The 20,608-nt window shown below is 36.9% G+C and overlaps 1 protein-coding gene across 1 annotated transcript in view; it reads right to left on the bottom strand.

The window, feature by feature from the left end:
- The window catches only part of ADGRV1 (adhesion G protein-coupled receptor V1), a 549,629-nt gene that overhangs the window by 503,410 nt on the left and 25,611 nt on the right, over positions 1 to 20,608 (bottom strand). Inside the window, exons 2-9 of the mRNA XM_061151999.1 lie at positions 18,977 to 19,161; positions 16,780 to 16,929; positions 15,529 to 15,624; positions 10,583 to 10,687; positions 8,984 to 9,097; positions 6,576 to 7,141; positions 5,940 to 6,210; positions 5,019 to 5,348 (exon numbers count right to left, since the gene is read on the bottom strand). Of these exons, the coding sequence (XP_061007982.1) occupies positions 5,019 to 5,348; positions 5,940 to 6,210; positions 6,576 to 7,141; positions 8,984 to 9,097; positions 10,583 to 10,687; positions 15,529 to 15,624; positions 16,780 to 16,929; positions 18,977 to 19,161 (1,817 nt within the window). The remainder of the gene's footprint in view (positions 1 to 5,018; positions 5,349 to 5,939; positions 6,211 to 6,575; positions 7,142 to 8,983; positions 9,098 to 10,582; positions 10,688 to 15,528; positions 15,625 to 16,779; positions 16,930 to 18,976; positions 19,162 to 20,608) is intronic.

Here is a 20,608-nt window from a genome sequence, read left to right as displayed (position 1 = left end):
GAACCTTAAGGAACTGTGTCAGTGACTAATAATGCCTTTTCTTCCTAAAGTGTTAAAAGGACCGTCTGCACTATAAGACCTTTCTTATTCAACTGAATACAGAGAGAGATAAAAATTGAGTCTGGAATTAGTACAAAAAGTTTCTAACCCACAATCACCAAAATTCAGATAGTCTTCAAGTTTCTCCTTACTTTTCAAGTGTTATCAAAAATAAACTGTCATGTTCATATTTGTTCTTCAGTCGCTCAGTCGTGTCCGACTCTTTGCGACCCCATGGACTGCAGCACTTCAGGCCTCCCTGTCCTTCACTATCTCCCAGAGCTTGCTCAAACTCAGGTCCATGGAGTCAGTGATGCCATCCAACCATCTCGTCCTCTGTCATCCCCTTCTACTGCCTTCAATCTTTCCCAGCATCCAGGTCTTTTCTAATGAGGAGGCCAAAGTACCAGAGTTTCAGCTTCAGCATCAGTCCTCCCAACGAATATTCAGGGCTGATTTCCTTGAGGATTGACGGGTTTGATCTCCTTGTAGTCCAAAGGACTCTCAAGAGTCTTCTCCAACATCATAGTTCACAAGCATCAATTCTTCGGCACTCAGCCTTCTTTATGGTCCAACTCTCACATCCATACATGACTACTGGAAAAATAATAGCTTTGACCTTTGTCAACAAAGTAACGTCTCTGCTTTGTAATACGCTGTCTAGGTTTGTCATAGCTTTTCTTCCAAGAAGCAAGCATCTTTTAACTTCATGGCTGCAGCCACCATCTGCAGTGATTTTGGAGGCCAAGAAAATAAAGTCTGTCACTGTTTGCACTGTTTCCCCATCTATTTGCCATGAAGTGATCGGCCCAGATGCGATGATCTTCGTTTTTTAAGTCAGCTTTTTCACTGGTCATGTTCATATAGAAGGCTGAAATAAAATCACTAGAGTAATTTTGACCGGTTGAAGATTTTTAATAGAGTTTTGTTTGCACAGGGATTCTCTGCAGCCATGTGGATAGAGATTTTGAATGTTTTCAGAGGCTAAAGTTCAATATAAAGGTTACTAACACTGGCATAAATATAGGGTGTCTCTTGTTCTTCAGGCGCTTAGTCGCGTCCAACTCTTTGTGACCTCATGGACTGCAACAAGCCAGGCTTCCTGTCCTCCACTATCTCCCGGAGTTTGCTCAAACTCATGTCCATTGAGTCAGTAATGCCATCCAACCATCTCATCCTCTGTCACCCTCTTCTTCTCCTGCCCTCAATCCTTCCTAGCCACAGTAAAATCTGGTTTTGAGGCAGTGTAAGAAAACAAATCAGAAATGGAAAACAGAAAAGTTCTCTACAATGCCAAATCAATACTCTGCATCATCAATGCTCAATCTCTGGTCACATCAATCAATCCATCAATCCTCAGGTCACGTCACTGCAACTACTACAGGAATTCCAGGCCTCCATGAAAGCAAAATCAACTGTGTAAAATCTTTCCTTCATTTCACTTGTTTTAGTAATTTCTTTCTCATATGAGTTTTGACCTAGCCAAGACCAGGGACAAAGAGAGAAGTGACATGCTATGAATTGAATGCTTGTATCCCCACCCCTAGAATTCATATGTTGAAACCCTTATGCCCAATAAGATGGTATTTGGAGATGGGACCTTTGGAAGGCAACCAGGTTGTAACAGTAGAACCCTCATGATGAGGTTAGTGCCCTTTTAAAGAGAAACACCAAAGAATTTGGATCCTCTCTCTCTCCATCACGTGAGCACTCAGCAAAAAGACATCATTTCTGCACAGTAGGAAGGGGATTCTCCCCGAGTCTGATTGCACACCTCCCAGCCTCCAGAAGTGAGGAAAGTAAATGTCTGATGTTTAAGCCACTACCCAGTCTGTGGCAGTCTTTATAACAGCCTGAACTGACCAAGACAATATCTACTAATGAGAATGCTCTGAATCCAAAGGACACCAACAGCAGAGAAGGCAAATGAGTGCCCCTGGTGGTCCAGGGGTTAAGAATCCGCCTGCCAGTGTAGAGGATATGGATTCGATCCCTGGCCTGGGAAGATCTCACACGGCATGGGGCAACTAAGCCCGTGTGCCACAGCTATTGAGCCTGTGCTCTAGAGCCAGGGAACTGCAACTACTGAAGCCCGTGTGCCTGTGCTCAGTAACAAGAGAAGCCCAGAAGCCCCCCCAATGAGAAGGCTGTGCACCAAATACAGAGTAGCCCCAGTCACCGCAACTAGAGAAAGCCCACAGAAAGTGAAAGTGAAGTCACTCAGTCATGTCCGACTTTGTGACCCCATGGACTGTAGCCTACCAAGCTCCTCTGTCCATGGGATTTTCCAGGCAAGAGAACTGGAGTGGGTCACCATTTCCTTCTCTAGGGGATATTCCCAGCCAAGGGATCGAAGCTGGGTCGCCCGCATTGTAGGCAGACACTTTCACTGTCTAAGCCACCAGGGAAAGCCCATACACAGCATAAAAACCCAGTGCAGCCATAAATAAATAAAGTTATGACGTTTTCCAGAAGGTCAAACTTAAAGCTTTTTAAGATTTTCTAAGTATATCTCTAAATGTGCTCTGGCAGCAGTATTCTAATTGCCTTAACTTCTTGCTCAACAGGGCCAGGACCATGGGCTTGACCACTTGCTCAATTTCACTTCACAGATTCAGATCCACTGTCTGGCCATTCATCTCACAAGAGCATTCTGCTAGTGGCAAGGGGAACAGAAAGAACCATGAATGACACCATGTTCCGCTCACCCATCATGCCAAGAGGAGAAATTCAAGGGTCCTCTAAAAAGAGGGTTATCCTCATAGACAGAGGGTACATCACATAAAAATTTACTCATTATGAGGAGACACAACAGAATAATAGTGATAACAATAAAGATGAAAAACAGATCTCCCACCACTAAGGACAAAGTCTTGGGATACTGACAAAAGGTCTCCCATACATAGACCTATCGCAAAAAGTCATCCCTACATACCAACAAACAATATACCCCTTAACGAAGCACTCACTAGACACCTCCACTAGAAGTCCTCAATTAATGCACAAACCATACAAGCACAAGAAGTAGGCCAGCTCAAAAAAAAAAAGATAAAAAGTCTTCAGAATAAAATGGCCCACCCCACCAAGTGCTAAGCAAGGTATGACACAGCCATGAGAAATTCAAATGCCAAGAAGATTTTTCTTAAAAAGCTTTCAGAGAAGAAGAGCAAGTTAACCTAAAGGCAAATAATTTATTTTCCTCAAATTTCTCATCAGCTACCCTAGAAGCTAAAAGAGAGTACCTTTCAAGTTCTTAGGAAGAAATTACTTTAGTCTAGAAATTCCTATAAGCCAGGAATCAATGTATGAAATTTCACTGAGCTCAAAGGCTCAAGAAGCTTACCTGGCACATACGTCTTCTGTTCATGTATTTGAGGATACATGTGTTACAACAAACTAAAACACAATCCAAGAAATAAGAGGCAAGAAATCAAGAAAATTAAGGAGTTAGTAAAACAGTCACAAGCAGCACGTGAGAAGCAAGTTGGAGAAAGCAGCGTGCACAGCTAAACTCAGCATTCAACACGTGAAGACAGCTTGCAAGGACTGATACCGAAGCTCCAATACTTTGGCCACCTGATGTGAAGAGCCGACTCTTTCAAAAAGACCCTGATGGTGGGAAAGGCTGAGGGCAGAAGGAGAAGGGGGCAACAGAGGATGAGATGGTTGGATGGCATCATCAACTCAGTGGACGTGAATTTGAGCAAACTCCAGGAGATAGTGAAGGACAGGGAAGCCTGGCATGCTGCAGTCCATGGGGTCACAAAGAAGTGAATACAATTTATCGAATGCACAAAAAAGACAGCTGGATGGAAGACCTAATTTGGTAAGAATGGCATATAAAAGGAGGCAGTCAGAAACTCCAGAGAAAGCAATAATAAACTATAAAACAAAGTTAGGGAAAAATATGAAACAAATTTAAATATCCCATGGTTCAAAGAAATTGATGAAATATGAGATTTCATTTCATATATACTTCAGTTAGCATAATGTATGGTAACAGATTATACATTCCTTCCTTATTGCTCTATTTATACTATCTGATTATGTTTGAAATTTAGTTACATATTCAAAATCTGATAAGCACCTTTTATTCTAATTTTCAAAATCAATCAATAGCAACCATGTGGAAAATACAACTACAGTATTGTGAGTACAGAGGTATCAAACTTTGGCAATAAAAACAATGCTTTGGTTTGGACGTCCCCAGAGGTTCAGCAACTCCATACTTCCACTGCAGGGGGCATGGGTCTGATCCATGGTCAGGGAACTAAGATTCTGCATGCCAAGCGGTATGGCCAAAAAAATTAAATTAAAAAAAAAAGTTTAAATACTGCTTTGGTTAATAAAAGTTAAGAAATAATAGAAGATAGAAAAATATAAGAGCTTTATTTCTTATTAAGTAATAAAAGTCCAAAGACTCTACATATGTTAACAGATTTTTTTTGGTATACTATTTTAAAGTTATCTACACAATTTTCTGTCATATTGCTTTTTTCATTTCTGAATGCCTTCCCTGCAATATCCATCATGAAAAACATATTTATTCTACAATCCAAATTTCGATGTCACATTTTCCCACATTAACTCGAAAGAATGACAGACCTCTCACTGGCTCTCTCCCGGCCCTCCCCAACTCACAGTTCATGAATAACTCCATTATATCATGAATTATATTGACCTACATTTCATGTCTGATTGGCTTTTATTATTGCATAATTAAAACACTGACCTTACTATGTCTGATCTGCTTTTATTATTGCATAATTAAAACAACGATCTTAGTATAACCCTTGTTTTATTCATCCTTGTATGCCTGAGGGGCAGACAGTGTCTCTTCGGACTCCCTACATAACTTGCAGTAAGCAACAGAATCCAAAATATAAATAAGGATAAAATAATGACTAGTTAACTCTCTCACTCAGGTAAGTATACATGTGGCTGAACCAAAGTTGAGATGATTTTAATCATTAAAGTACCTGTACTAAAAAGTGGGCCCCATTTTGAAGGAATGCATCATTTCTTATAGGCAATTTCATAGTGACTTGGGTTTTCTGTTCTGGAAAAATGAGACTGCTTCTCTTGGATACATTTAAGATGCCATCTTTTGCCCGCAAAGGGTCCACAGCTCCAGCAGGAATATAAAGTGCAGAATAAAATATCTTCACATCTCCTTTAGTTCCTCCTAGTCTTGCAAGACTCAGTGACAAACATCGTTCACCTGGGCTACTTTCAATCTTCTGGTTTTCCACAGGAAAAAATGTTATTAGGCCATAAACATCATCACTATCCTGAATGTAAAACAAAAGCTGCAGATAAAGGAATAAAACATTAAAGTGCAGAATTCTCACATCTAAGATCACCAAACTGTTTATTTTCTAGTCTATTTTGAATTTTAATGTGTAATTCTAAAAATGATTACTCATATAAGTAATGAAGTAAAATATGAATTGGGCTTCCCAGGTGGCTCAGTCGTAAAGAATCTGCCTGCCAATGCAGGAGATGCACATTCGATCCCTGAGTTGCAAAGATCCCAACTGAGCTGAGAGCAGGAAATTGCAACCCACTTCAGTATTCTTGCCTGGGAAATCCCACGAATGGAGGAGACTGGCAGGCTACGGTCTATGGGGTCGCAAAAGAGTCAGACACGACTTAACGACTGAACAACAACAAAAAGAAGATGAATTAAAAACACATTTGAAAACTTTGTGGAAATTTAAGAACCAACTTTTTATTTACAGATGGGACAACCTTCAGCAAGGGAATTAACCACCACTTCCAAAACCCGTCCTCTTCCTGTCATATCAAACTAAACATATATAAGATGTGTATGGTCAAATTCTTTGTCTGTTTGAGAGCACAGAAGTATTTCTACAAGCAAAGCGTAGCAAGAGATCTACCTCCGCTGGTTCGCTCACTTCTGCACCTCCTCGTATCGTATGAGGTAGAATCTGAAGTAGGTAAGCTTCTGCCTCTTCTGGAAGATCATCATTAACGACAATGAGAGGAATCGATGCCAACATCTGCCCTTGTGCAAAATGGAGAACTCCAGATCTTGGCCTGATATCTGTCGTTACTGGTGAGGGATCACTGCTATTGCGTGTCAGTATCCAGTTCACAGAAACATTTCCATGAGTGCCACCATTTCTAACCACTGTAATTTCTTCAAATCTGGAAGAAATATGATATGGTCACATAAGACACTCTATTTCCCTTGAAGTGGGCATTTTCAACATCAAGTTGGCCACTAGCCACTGGTAAGCAGAATCCAAACCATAAAGAATGACTGCTTTTCATATGAAGGAGTAGGTATGAAGATGTGTCCTAGGAAACTACCATAACATGAATTAACTTGCATATTTAAATATGTGCTTCAAGTCTCACTCCCCAAATAAGAAAGAAAACAGTGAAACCATGGGCAAGGAAATTACACATATCCTTAACAGTTCAGCACTGTGTCCAACACCACAAATATCAAATCTTGGAATAATATATTAAAATAACTGCAGCAATACAAGGTTTAAAATAAATTCTACCTTGCTGTTGTATCTTCATCAATTATAACTGTCCTTTCAAACAAGACGCTGTTGAATGAGAGGACCCCATAAGGTTTGTCATTTGGCTTAATGGTGACTTGTACAACAGAAGGGCCTAATAGCACGGCATCTCCCCGTAAAGTATCTTTCAGTAACATGACTTGAAACGATTCAGCAATCTCTGGTATGGCATCATCCACTATTTGAAATTTCAGGTGTGATTCATAAATAAAAGGTGGAAAAACAATAGTTGTGTTTGGCTGAAGATCAATGAAGTCTAAATTTTGCTGGGCATGTGCTGTTGAATTCCCAGTTATAACAACATAACTGATAGAAACTTCACAGTCATCAGATCCAATCAGATTTCCACTGTCATCTTTTCCACGAACCACTGGAATTGTGAGTATGTGGTCTTCCTCGGGTACCAAATAAACATTCTGAATGAATCTCACAGGACTGTCATTTTTCTTAACGATGATTTCAACCGAGTTCCTGGAGGTATTGATCTCAGCTCCTCCTTCTACACTTTTCAGTTGAATCAAAAATATTTCATCATTTTCTGGTACCTGTCAGAGAAATACAAGCAATGCCAAAACATCAATAGCTAAAACACCTGCAAAACACAAAGTATAAAAAGCACTTATATTTCAATGCAATTACACAGAAATTTTTTTAAAAAATCTTTAACTGAAAGGAGCAGATAAGGAGGCTTGTTCAGTGTCTATTTACTAAACTATTTTCCAAAGGTAAATAACATATTCTAGATAAAGCAATGATATGAGCAAGAAATGAAATATCAGCATAATGACTTTCAACCTTGATCAATCTCTAGAGAACTAAAGATCTGACAGAAAAACAAGTTATTAGCTTCATCAGGTATGCAGGATCAGAAGCAACCTTCAAGGTCTAATAATATTTAAGAATTTGGCAGACTACAATAAACATCACATACAAATTGTTAAGTTTTTCTATCATGTCAATTATTCTTGCTTCAAAGCAGCTTATATCTCAAGATTTATCCATGATACCAATTATATGATTTTCAAAATACGTACCATGCATCTCTGGAAAACAAGTTATAAGAGTCACTTTAGGCAAAATGATGACACTGTTAAAATGTAACTTTTTTTAACTACACAGAAATCCCAGGGATAATCTCTACTGTGCTATTTGCACTTTTACTTCACTATAAATGAAGCAAAGTGAAATAATATATACTTCTACCTCCATCAACGGAAATATAAAAAGTAAAGCTATTTATCTCAAAAAAGAAAATGCAATGGTTTGACTGAAGATCTGTTTCCTTCAAACTTTATTGAGGAATAATAAAAAAAATAACTAATATATTTATGGGTACAATATGATGATTTGATATACATATACATTGTGATTACAAAGATCAAGATATTAACAAATCCATCACCTCATACAGTTAATTCTATGTATGTATGTGTGGAGAGAATGCCTATGCCCTACTCTCAGTAACTCTGAATATAGAATACTATATTATTAACTATAGTCTTTTAAACTTACAATTAAAATGTATCACTAATTACTGCTCCCAAACTATAACCTGCTCAATGTTCCAGGTTCTAAAAACAAACGGTTTTTGCTAGCTTTCACAACCACTGAGCTAGAGCTATCAGCACTATTTAATATTTCACTTTTTCAAGAGAAATACTCTTTTCTAATAATGTCTTCTAATTCATCTTTTTTGGGATTTGTTGTGATTTAGTTTCATGATTATTTGTGGGAGGGTAGAGGGATAGATTCCCAGCTAACCTTTTCTTCTGGTATTACTGCTAAGGTTATTGTGTTAAAAAACATGTTTTCTTTTGGTTAGCTCATAAAGAACATCCCTGTATATATTGTTCAAATTCACTCTTTCCTTGTCAGTTAAACTAGCCATGTCATATATCTCAATCCTTGGTAGCTTCACTGTGAAATTAAAGACAACAAAAGCCTTCCTATGAATGTGAACATTTAAAATATCCAAACAAATAAATATCAATTGCAACAGAATTTTGTTTGCTTTTATAGTAATACATTTATGCTAGGTAAGTAATACTATACCTGCTCAAAACTGCAATGACTAGCAAAATCAATCATCAAGGTTTACAAAATTCTGAAATGCTTGTATTGAGTATGGCTGTCAGTTACATTCAAGTTCATCGCCTTTCAGATATACAACTTAATGTGAATTAAATAAGGTAAATATTAACAAGATCTATTCCAAAATAGGCATTAACAGCTATGGCATATCTGGCTGCAATACATTACTTTATATATGACTGTGCTCTTGAATAATTTCAAATACTGAACACAACCTTAATACTTGACATAATATTCTCTAACATGACCATAATACAGAGAGCCATTGTTCCTCTTAAACAGTTAATACATCCTACCTCATCATCAAGTACTGTCAAGTTATAAACTACTGTTGCTTTGCCAAGAGGAAAAGTGATATTTCCTTTAACTGGACTTAAATCATCTTCAGGTGGATTTGAGCCACCCTCTACCTGCAAAGAAACATCGTGCCATCAATAAACATAAAACATTTCATTAGAGTAAGAAAGCATTACTGTGATATAAACTGGCAAACTTACTTTAAAATGTTGTGCAAGAAGAATGACACTAACCTGTATTAAGTCTACCCTTTTAATTAATGGAGTCAAGGCCCATAATATAATTATAGATCTTGACTATAATTAAACGACAAGGGCTTCCCTGGGGGCTCAGAGAGGAAAGAATCTGCCTGCAATGTGGGAGACCCAGGTTCAATCCCACTGTTCTTGCCTGGAGAATTCTATGGACACAGAAGTCTGGTGGGCTACAGTCCACAGGCTCACAGAGAGTCAGACACGATTAAAGCAACTTAGCACACACGCAGATTAAACAACATGGTTTCTAAGAGTTTTTTCTCAACCATAACATTAAGCCTGAGGAAAAACTTTATAAAAACTTTTTCTTGAGCAGAATGCATTCAAAATTATTATATTCTCTTAAGTAATGGAATCAAATACCAGTTCTACCCCTAGTAGTGTAACCTTGGATGAGGTATTTTTAACAACCCTGTGTGGCTGTTTCCCCATCTTTAAAATGAGGAAACAAGGTCCACTTACCAGGCTAGATGTAAATATTTAATAAAATCATATTCCTTTCAAAAAGTATTTATTAAGTACTCTGTGTCTGACCTCTTTTAGGTACTAAGGATATAGCAGAGAACAAGGCAAGCTTTCTACCCACCAGGACCTGACATTTAATGAAAGGGAACAAGTGGAAGATAAATAAATGCGTGGCGGATGATGGTGAGGACTATGGAAAAGAGCATTTTAAATGGCAGGAGGGACACTGAGTACTGGGAAGAGCTACAGTTCACATGCAGCAATAATCAGCGTAAAGCACTTAGAGCAGGGCCGAGCAACGCTAAGTGCTCCACAAGTGTTAGCTGTAATCATTTCAACAGAACAAAAGGCTCAAGTTCAATAAAACAACTTCAGACATTCACGGAGAGTTGAAAACACTATAACCTGATGATGCCTTATTTCTACAGCCAATTTTTTTCCAATTTTTCAAATGTGACTGCTGTTAGCACCATCCATTAAGTGTATTTTTTTAAATGGAGAATGTATATAGGGAAGACTACATATTTGATAATTTTATGTAAGCCTAAGAACCCATGAGCATTTTAAAATTTTATATCCTTAAAGAGATCTGTCATAAATATTCTATGAATTTTATAGAATTATTGTTTTTAATTTGTGGCTTATTATTATCCTGTATCTAAAATAATCTGTTGTGTTTCATGGAAGCATAGTATATTCCAAGCAGCAAGGAAAACAGTTTTCTATTAAACATGAAATCTCTCAGATGATGAAAGCATTCTATTTCATTTTCATTAAGCGTCATGTTTATTATACCAAGGACCTTGATTTTTTTAAATTGCAGAGATCTAGTATGAGTTCTAAGCATTACCATTTAAAATGATTTCACAGTAAACTTACCTCAAAAGTCACAGTCACCATCCCATAGGTTCCTTTTTCTCTGATGAGAGTAAGAGGCACAGATTCATTTCTGCCTCTGGGCTCACTCACTGTGATTGAGAAAGGCTATTGGGAGAGCAAAGACCATCAGGTGCTGATCAACCAGAGGCAGGAGCTCGTGCAAACAGTTACTACCTTAGAAATCCTAATTTTCCACAGACAAACCCATCTACATTGTGCTTTTAAGAATGTGGGGTTTCCTTGCCTTCATCAACTGTAGCTAATAACGCTTAGAAGGTTCAAATAATAGTATAAAGGGAACATAAAACTTGCCAGGCAAAAGATGGAGGTTCCTGCCCTGCTTCTGCCAACAATGAGCTGTTCTGCTGAGGAATCTTAAAGGCTACCTAATTGAAAGGTGATGAATTCAAAGGCTCCCAGGGGCCCAGGAGGTCACAGGAATGAGTTGTGCCTCCAGACCCGGGCAGCTCACTGGGACTACGGCTCAGCCTTGCTCTCAACCACTGTTCCTTCCTCATCGGTCAGCTTGCCACTGAAAACAGATAGCTGCTAATGAGATCCAACCAGTCCATCCTAAAGGAGATCAGTTATGGGTGTTCATTGGAAGGACTGATGTTGAAGCTGAAACTCCAATACTTTGGCCACCTGATGCGAAGAGCTGACTCATTTGAAAATACCCTGATGCTGGGAAAGATTGAGGGCAGGAGGAGAAGGGGACAACAGAGGATGAGATGATTGGATGGCATCACCGACTCGATGGATATGGGTTTGGGTGGACTCCAGGAGTTGGTGGTGGACAGGGAGGCCTGGCGTGCTGTGGTTCATGGGGTTGCAAAGAGTCGGACACGACTGAGGGACTGAACTGAACTGAATTACTTTTTTCAGGACATGATCACTGAGGGGAAGAAGGAGCCAGGACTTCAAGTGTTGGAAAGTGTTGGCATGGCCAGTTGAAACTCAGGGTAGAAGAGGTGAGTGGCCAGGTACAGGCCAGCCAAGGCAGCAGGTGACCCTAGGTCTCAGTATCCCCATCCATCAACAGGGGTAGGAATGCCTGTCTCAAACAGTTCTGATGAGGTTGCAATGAGATCAATTCACACCTAAGTGCTTATCCTAGTACAGGACACATAGTGAGGGCCAGCAAAGGTTGGCTATAATTATCATCACCATCACTGTCATCTTCATCATCGATATAATCATCATCCAGTCTGGAAACCAAAGTCAGACCAGGTACTTTAAGGAAACCAAAGTACCAACTGAGAGCTCATCAGTTACTCATTTTAATTTTAATCACAGAGGGAAGGTACCCAGGCAGAGACTGCCGGGCAGCCATGAGACCACAACAGTTGGGAACTTGGGACCAATGCTAGAAACTGGGATTCATTCCGAGGCTAAGATATTTAATGTCAAAAGAAAGAAGGAAAGAAACCTTTAAATGAATCAGTATGCAGTTGGGGATAAAGAGTCGGGAGTGAGTGTAAAGGCAGAGGGGAGAAAAATCAAGCAATTAAGGGAGCCTGGTTAATAATTAACTAATAATTCCCTATCATTCAAAAAGAAGTGATTTGATTAATAACTTTTGTAAATGCTGTAATAATGGCGGTTACAAAATGTCTACTACATTGGCATGATCTACATATCCTTTTTAATAAGGATACTGCAACTCTAAAGATCATGTTATCTATAACTCACCTTGTTTCAAAGGTAATTTAAGGTGCTAAGAAAATGACATACAATACACCAATTGAAGGAGTTACCTAAATTGGAATATAGATAACAAGGTGGGGAGTGTCATATCATCTTTTAGTAATGATAATCAGTAACATATTTAAAAGATTCTAAAAATCAGGAAACACTGTAGACTAAAGTGTAGTTGCAATATATCATTCCACTTAATATAAATTCTGTTTTTATTTCAGAGCTGAGTACGATTTTTATCAGGGAAGGGACCTGCCTTGTATGTTTGTTTCCAAAGACAAACCCTCTGAACACAGGACTGACCAGGGACACATGAATTTGGTGATAAGGGAGGAAAAAAAATGAACTTTTGAGCAAAACTAAGGGGGATGAGCTTTAACTTTCAAGAAATATTAATTAATAGGAAAATCTCCAGGTAAGGAATAATTATAGAATTTTTAAGAGCTATAATGTCTGCTATTCAACTTAAGCTTACTATAGGCTTTTCTTTTCAGTGCTTTTCCAATGTATTTCTCTTCTCTCAAGTCACTCCAAACTTTCAGAGAAGGCTAACAGACAATGCTTTTTTTAAGCGGCAGTTGAGGACATCAAGCAAAAGGAGCTGAGTTACAACATGTGTTATAGACTGAATGTCCATGCCCCCTCAGAATTCATGTTCAGATCCTAACCTCCAATGTGATGTTATTGGAAGTTGGGGTCTTTGGGAAGGGAGTAGGTCATGAGGGCAGAACCTTTATGAATGAGATTAGTATTCTTATAAAAGAGACCTCCAAGAGTTCTCTTGCCCCTTCCACCACAAGGAAACACAGCAAAAAGAGAACTGTCTACGAACCAAGAAGTAGGCCCACACCAAACCCCAAATCTGCTGATGCCCTGATTTTGGACTTGTCAGCCTCCATAACAGTAAGAAATAAATTTCTGTTGTTACTAAACCACCCAGTCTATATACTGATACTCTGTTTATAGCAGACTGAACTAAGACAATATCCAAGTTAGAGAACAAATGAAGCAGGTAGAATGATCAGCAGAAAGAGATTAGGGCAAGACATGACCATGATTTTATAGGCCTCTTCACTTCTAAGTAATCTTAGATAAAACACTAACAATGAGAAAACAGAAAGAGAAATTAAGAAAACAATCCCATTCACCACTGCAACGAAAAGAATAAAATACTTAGGAATATTATCTACCTAAAGAAACAAAAGACCTGTATATAGAAAACTATAAAACACTGGTGAAAGAAACCAAAGAGGACACAAACAGATGGAGAAATATACCATGTTCATGGATTGGAAGAATCAATATTGTGAAAATGAGTATACTAGGCAAAGCAATCTATAGATTCAATGCACTCCCTATCAAGCTACCAACGGTATTTTTCACAGAACTAGAACAAATAATTTCACAATTTGTATGGAAATACAAAAAACCTCAAATAGCCAAAGCAATCTTGAGAAAGAAGAATGGAACTGGAGGAATCAACCTGCCTGACTTCCGGCTCTACTACAAAGCCACAATCATCAAGACAGTATGGTACTGGCACAAAGACAGAAATATAGATCAATGGAACAAAACAGAAAGCCCAGAGATAAATCCACAAACCTATGGACACCTTATCTTTGACAAAGGAGGCAAGAATATACAATGGAGAAAAGACAATCTCTTTGATAAGTGGTGCTGGGAAAACTGGTCAGCCACTTGTAAAAGAATGAAACTAGAACACTTTCTAACACCATACACAAAAATAAACTCAAAATGGATTAGAGATTTAAATGTAAGACCAGAAACTATAAAAATCCTAGAGGAAAACATACGCAAAACACTCTCCAACATAAATCACAACAGGATCCTCTATGACCCACCTCCCAGAATATTGGAAATAAAAGCAAAAATAAACAAATGGGACCTAATGAAACTTAAAAACTTTTGCACAACAAAGGAAACTATAAGCAAGGTGAAAAGACAGCCTTCAGAATGGGAGAAAATAAGAGCAAATGAAGCAACTGACAAAGAATGACTCTCAAAAATATACAAGCAACTCCTGCAGCTCAACTCTAGAAAAATAAACGACCCAATCAAAAAATGGGCCAAAGACCTAAACAGACATTTCTCCAAAGAAGACATACAGATGGCTAACAAACACATGAAAAGATGCTCAACATCACTCATTATCAGAGAAATGCAAATCAAAACCACAATGAGATACACAGCTGCTATCCAAAAGTTTACAAGCAATAAATGCTGAAGAGGGTGTGGAAAAAAGGGAACCCTCTTACACTGTTGGTGGAATGCAAACTAGTACAGCCACTATGGAGAACAGTGTGGAGATTCCTTAAAAAACTGAAAATAGAACTGCCATATGACCCAGCAATCCCAATAATGGGAATACACACTGAGGAAACCAGAATTGAAAGAGACACGTGTACCCCAATGTTCATCACAGCATTGTTTATAATAGCCAGGACATGGAAGCAACCTAGTTGTCCATCAGCAAATGGATAAGAAAACTGTGGTACATAAACACAATGAAATATTACTCAGCCATTAAAAGGAATACATTTGAATCAGTTCTAATGAGGTGGATGAAACTAGAGCCTATTATACAGAGTGAAGTAAGCCAGGAGAAAAACACCAATACAATATACTAACACATATATATGGAATTTAGAAAGATGGTAACGATAACCCTATATGTGGGACAGCAAAAGAGACATAGATGTATAGAACAGTCTGTTGGACTCTGTGGGAGAGGGCAAGGGTGGGATGATTTGGGAGAATGGCACTGAAACATGTATATTATCATATGTGAAATGAATCGCCAGTCCAGGTTTGATGCATGAGATAGGGTGCTCAGGGCTGGTGCACTGGGATAACCCGGAGGGATGGGATGGGGAGGGAGGTGGGAGGGGGGTTCAGGATGGTGAACACATGTACACCTGTGGTAGATTCATGTCAATGTATGGCAAAACCACTACAATATTGTAAAGTAATTAGTCTCCAAATAAAATAAATAAATTTATATTTAAAAAAGAAAAAAAATGCTAAATAAATAAATTAGTTAAATAAAACAAAAAACAAAAAAAAAGGACAGTCTACAGAATGTGGAATATGGATAAAGCTGAGCAAATCTTATTTAAAACACTTTCAGGATGTTTACACAGGATGATACTAGGTAACATAAAAAGCTATCCAAAAATTTAATAAACTATTATCTAGCAATCACAAGATAAATCAAACCATAACCATACCATATTAAAGGAAATAATCCCAAACGCATTGTCATTTGATAATATTGTCACAGTAACAGTTCTGGGCCACCCAAGCTTCACATTTGCTGAAGGTTTCTAAAACAAAAGCCAAAAAAATAAATTAACACATTAAACAAGAGGAAAACAATTATTTTAACAGCATTTCAGTCTTTAAGTAATCATTCAGAAAATGATAAAAATACAAGTATTTTTTAAGGCACAGACTAAGAAAATACATTCAAACTAAATCAACATGGTGAAGTCCCAAACAAGAACTCTTCAAAAGAGTTTTTAAAACCATTAATCACTGTTAAAATATAAATTGTTGTAATTATAATCACTGGCTAGTAATAAATTATAATTACTTAAATTTCATGACTAATATTGAGTTGGCCAAAAAATTCTTTCAGGTTTTTCTGTAACACAATGTAACAGAGAATTAAGTGACTGTATGAAATCTGGTTCAAACACGACTGTTTTCTTACACGATAGAAGGTGCTAAAACTTAAAGAATTAGTTATTCTATCAGTCATAGAGCCAAAATAAAGTTAAAACAGTACAACAATTTTTCTAATAAGTACGGGCAGAATGTGCTACAACATTTTTATTGATATTTAATAGCAGCATAAAGGATTACAAGAAAAGTTTTTTACAAAAGCAAAACATGATTGTTTCCAGTACCAATTTCATACAATTTTAATCATACCAACACAATCCTTCTAAAAAGAAACTTTCAATCCACTGGAGAAAAATTAACTAGAGCAGTCTTAGCCACCATTGCCTCAACATAATAGATCATGTCATAAAGGATGATTAAACCTTAGGCTAGTCAAGCATTTTCCCCAGGGTCACTCCAAATTTATTCTAAGGCACAGGGACCTCCCACTTCCAGGCCTGCTTTTTGTAGCCCTCTCCTTGGAACTCAGAAGTCATGGTCATTCTTTGTGCATCTGGTAGCAGGGGAGGGACAGAAGAGAAAAGGGCCAAAGGGAAGACAAGGTTTTCTTGAGCATCTGTCATGGCAGTTCCTAAATAAAGCTGAATTAATCCAAAAACTAGCTGCAGAATCTTCTAAACAAGATTGTCTGAGGAATAACCAGACCATGGAATTGCCAACAAGATTGTCAGTTCTGGCTTCTATGAAAACCACCACCAAGCACTTAAATTGGCTTATACCTAGAGAAACTTACTTTTAAGCGTTTTAAGATTTTTATAAGTTTAAGCTTTAACAGGGGGGAAAAAAGGACTTACCTGTAAAGTTAAGTGAAAAATGAAAGTTTCATCTGGCTCTGGGAAATCGTCATCACATACTGCTATGTACACTGTCCTATTGGTTTCTCCAAAGGGTATAAAAGTTGCAGCATATGTGTCAAAAAAGTCCCCAGTGTCATCTCCATACAGCTATCAAATGCAAAACACAGATAGTTCTTACATAACAGAGAGTTAGGACAAGCAGAATTGATGCCAAATACAGCAATCAACAGGAAAAAAAAAAAAAAAACATGAATCATCAAATGACACTGAAGTTTATAAACAGGATGTACAAAAACTAAACAAATATCTAACAACTGATTAAAAATCATCTTTCAAAAGCATTATAAAAAGAAATGATTCTACATAAAAATATGTGTTTATTCTCTTGAAGGTAACGGGATCATTTCATAGAAAAGTAATAATCACATAGGAAAACAATGATGTGAATTTTTTTCCCTCCACCTCTTGATTGATTTGACATGGACTGCAGCAAACCTAACAAGAAGGGAGGCCTGGCGGGCTGCGGTTCACGGGGTCACAAAGAGTCGGACACGACTGAGCGACTGAACTGAACTGAGCAAGGAGATCAACTGTAGCTAAAATTCTCCCAAAGAGGATGTGTAAGTAGCCTGCCAAAACATATCAGGAAGAAAATTTAATGAAACTACTCTTTCCAAAACTTTTGACTTGAAGCCTTATTTATAGTCCCCCAAAGCACCAATAAAGACTCAATTTTTTAGTATACCAAATTTATTAGTCATTATAAACTTTTCCTCAGAACTTTTTAAGACCTCATTCTGTAACATCAGCATTGCTAACATTCTCAAAGGAGCAATAATTATAAAATTATAAAGCAGCAACTTCTTGTGAAAATCCAAATGAGATTTTTTTTCTGCCAAAGAATGCAAAATGAGTAACTTAGCTATTAGGAAAAAATCATGATTGAGTATAAAGAAAAAATGAAGGATGTATGGGGATATTATAGTCAATGTCTAGTTCTCATTTACAAAAATGAAGTTAGTTTTAAACACTTAAGAAATCCAAGTTGTTAAGGGTGTTGAAAGAAAAACTTGTATTCAAACCCTAATAAAAAAGTTGGCACAGTCTTTTGGAAAGTGTTAAATATCAAAAGACATGGATACAAAGAGAAAATCATGGTCCTATAACCCCAAAATCATTTAACAATCCAAAATATGCAGAAATTGGTATGCATGTGTAAACAGTTCCATCAGAGCAATATTTACAACAGCAAAAACTGGAAGCAACCTCAATGAAAAACTGTTGAGAAATGACTGAGAAATGATGCCACCATCAAGAAAAGTTGTGAATATGATAGAGCGATCTGAAAAAGTTATCAGGATATGATCAAAATTATATGTAAAAGGCTATAAAATTTAATAAATTAAAAATATATAAATATATAAACTAAAAATAAATTCAAATAAATATAAACATGCCATAAATTAAAAACTAAAAGCAATGAAAAAAATTATAACATTGGGATTCTTAGTTTTTCTTCTTTGTCTCTTTTTATAATGTTTCCCTATCGGTTAAAAAAGCTTATTTTAAAAAAAAAAATCCAAGTTGTTTGGGCCTCAAATATATCAACGTGCTTAGTGTTCATATGATATGATTTTCTGGTTAAATACAAACACAGATACGTGTACATACAACCCATCTACTAACTAAACTGTGAGCAAGATAGAGCAATAGTCTACCAAATTTCTACTTCTCACTTCTACTTACTGGACTTAATTTCTCCCAAAAGAGGAGCTCCCTAACATAAAGGTTTTTTTTTTTAATTGCCATTCCTCTACATTTAAAATTTCATATATTTTCTCTCAGTCATTTGATTCTAAGCAATAAATCCAAGCAGAGATAACTAGAATCCAAGTTACCCCCCAAAAAATTTAGTAGAAATACTTGACATTTTTGCTTTATATTTGTTTTAAAATAAGCATATTAACATTTTAAAATAACCAGTCTATATTTTTAAAATACTATTACTGTCAAATACACATGCTACCTTAGATCACTCTATAAATCTCCAAGACATATAAAAGGAATGAATAGTCTATCTGCAAATTATTTATCATAATGGAACTATGCAGGATCTCAAACAGTTAAAGACATTCTGATCACTAAGACATTTCCTATCTATTTCTGTAAAAATAGAACTACTGTCATTGCTTACCGATACAATCGCAGTAACATTTGCTGGGTCTCCTATCCTTTCAATGACAAGACGAATAACTGTTGTACTTGTTTCATTAACTACAAATTCTGTTCGTCCAGCAAACCTGATCTCTGTTTCTCCAAACACAAAAGGGATGAATAAAGCTGAAAGAAGATTTACTAATAAAGATGCAGAGGGCATCCCTATAGGGGGAAAAAAAAAAATGACTTTGTTCACAAAACGTATCCAATATATTTTCATTAGGGCGCATTGTCTATAGATATAAACACAGAGTGAAGAGTTAGTAAGCAACTAAGACATAAAAATATATCAAATATTAAGCTATCCAATTCAAATGTGTGGTCACAGAAATAAGTCAAAAATGACAATCCTCTTCTGTGGTACTGTTTACCATTCATAAGTACTTTGTTTTCTTTAACTTTCTTTAACTTTGTTTAACTTTAACTTTGTTCTTTGTTTCTTTAACTTGCATATTAACTTGCATATTAACAGTAATAACTTGCCTTACACTTATCAAATTTAGTTTATTAAAAATAAATGTTCCTCCAATTTATTCTAAGAAAAACCTAGGCAGCAACATGTGAACTGAATTAAAGCCCATCTTCCCCCAAATCAAACTGTAAAAGACAAGCAAAAACTAAAATTATCAAAAGGACTGATAATCTTAATGTGACATTATCTATTTGACAATTATATAAGTATCAATATGAGCAAAACTCTTGGAACGGTCACACAAGGCAGTTAGTGAAAGCCAAAGTTTATTTCTTGGTTGTATCTGCTTTTCCCATAGTTTTGTCTTGAGAATGCTTTTTAAATTTTTTCAGTTATTGCAAGGAAATGCTAATCCTTTGAAAGAACACCTAAGTTTGCAGGACTTAAATTTCTCCATTGTACTAGCTAAAATACTAATATCATTTCTTAGAAAATGCCCATGCTTCTTTAAAACGAAGCAAGTTTGGCAAAGCATTTACTTTCTTTTGCATAACCCTTATTGTTTTCTTCTTCATACAATGTGTGTGTTTATGAGACGCCAATATTGTTCCTACTTTCAGCTCTGTGTGATTCAAGTGTTTTCAAAAGCACAACAGTGCAGGGGCCTCTTGAAAGAGCTGCTGTTTTGTGATGTAGATGTATCTCTAAAAATGTGAGCAATTTATCTCACGGATCATTAAGATTCCAAAGGATTATGTGAGCAGTCACCCGAACATAACAAGTTCATGGCTTTTAAAAAAGAGTTGCATTACGTACTCTATGAACCAAAATGCTTCCTATTAATCTTTACCTTGGTCAAGAAGTAATAAAATTTTCATGTAGCTGCTATTTCCACATGGCTACACAAGGCTTCATATTTAGGAACCACCAGATACACATGTTCTTAATGTACTTTAGGGTTAAAAGGCAAACTACTCAGTGGAATGTATTTAAACAAGGCAGTCTGGGATTGACTAATGATGTCTCACATGTGTGAGGCTGCAAAATCTGTAGACAGGGATGCAGAGTTCAGATAAGAGTCCAGGAAAGAGATGTAGACCAACAGGGACAGATATTCCAGACATTTTTTTACACCTGTGCCTTCTCTCTTAGAAAGCCTGCCATGGGGCTAAGGGACTAGGGAGAAGAAATAAGATA

This window comes from Dama dama, chromosome 9 (genome assembly GCF_033118175.1).
Source record: "Dama dama isolate Ldn47 chromosome 9, ASM3311817v1, whole genome shotgun sequence".
Classification (NCBI taxonomy): Eukaryota; Metazoa; Chordata; class Mammalia; order Artiodactyla; family Cervidae; genus Dama; species Dama dama.
The sequence above is the reverse complement of the archived record's forward strand: the minus strand, read 5'-3'. Positions and strand labels throughout refer to the sequence as shown.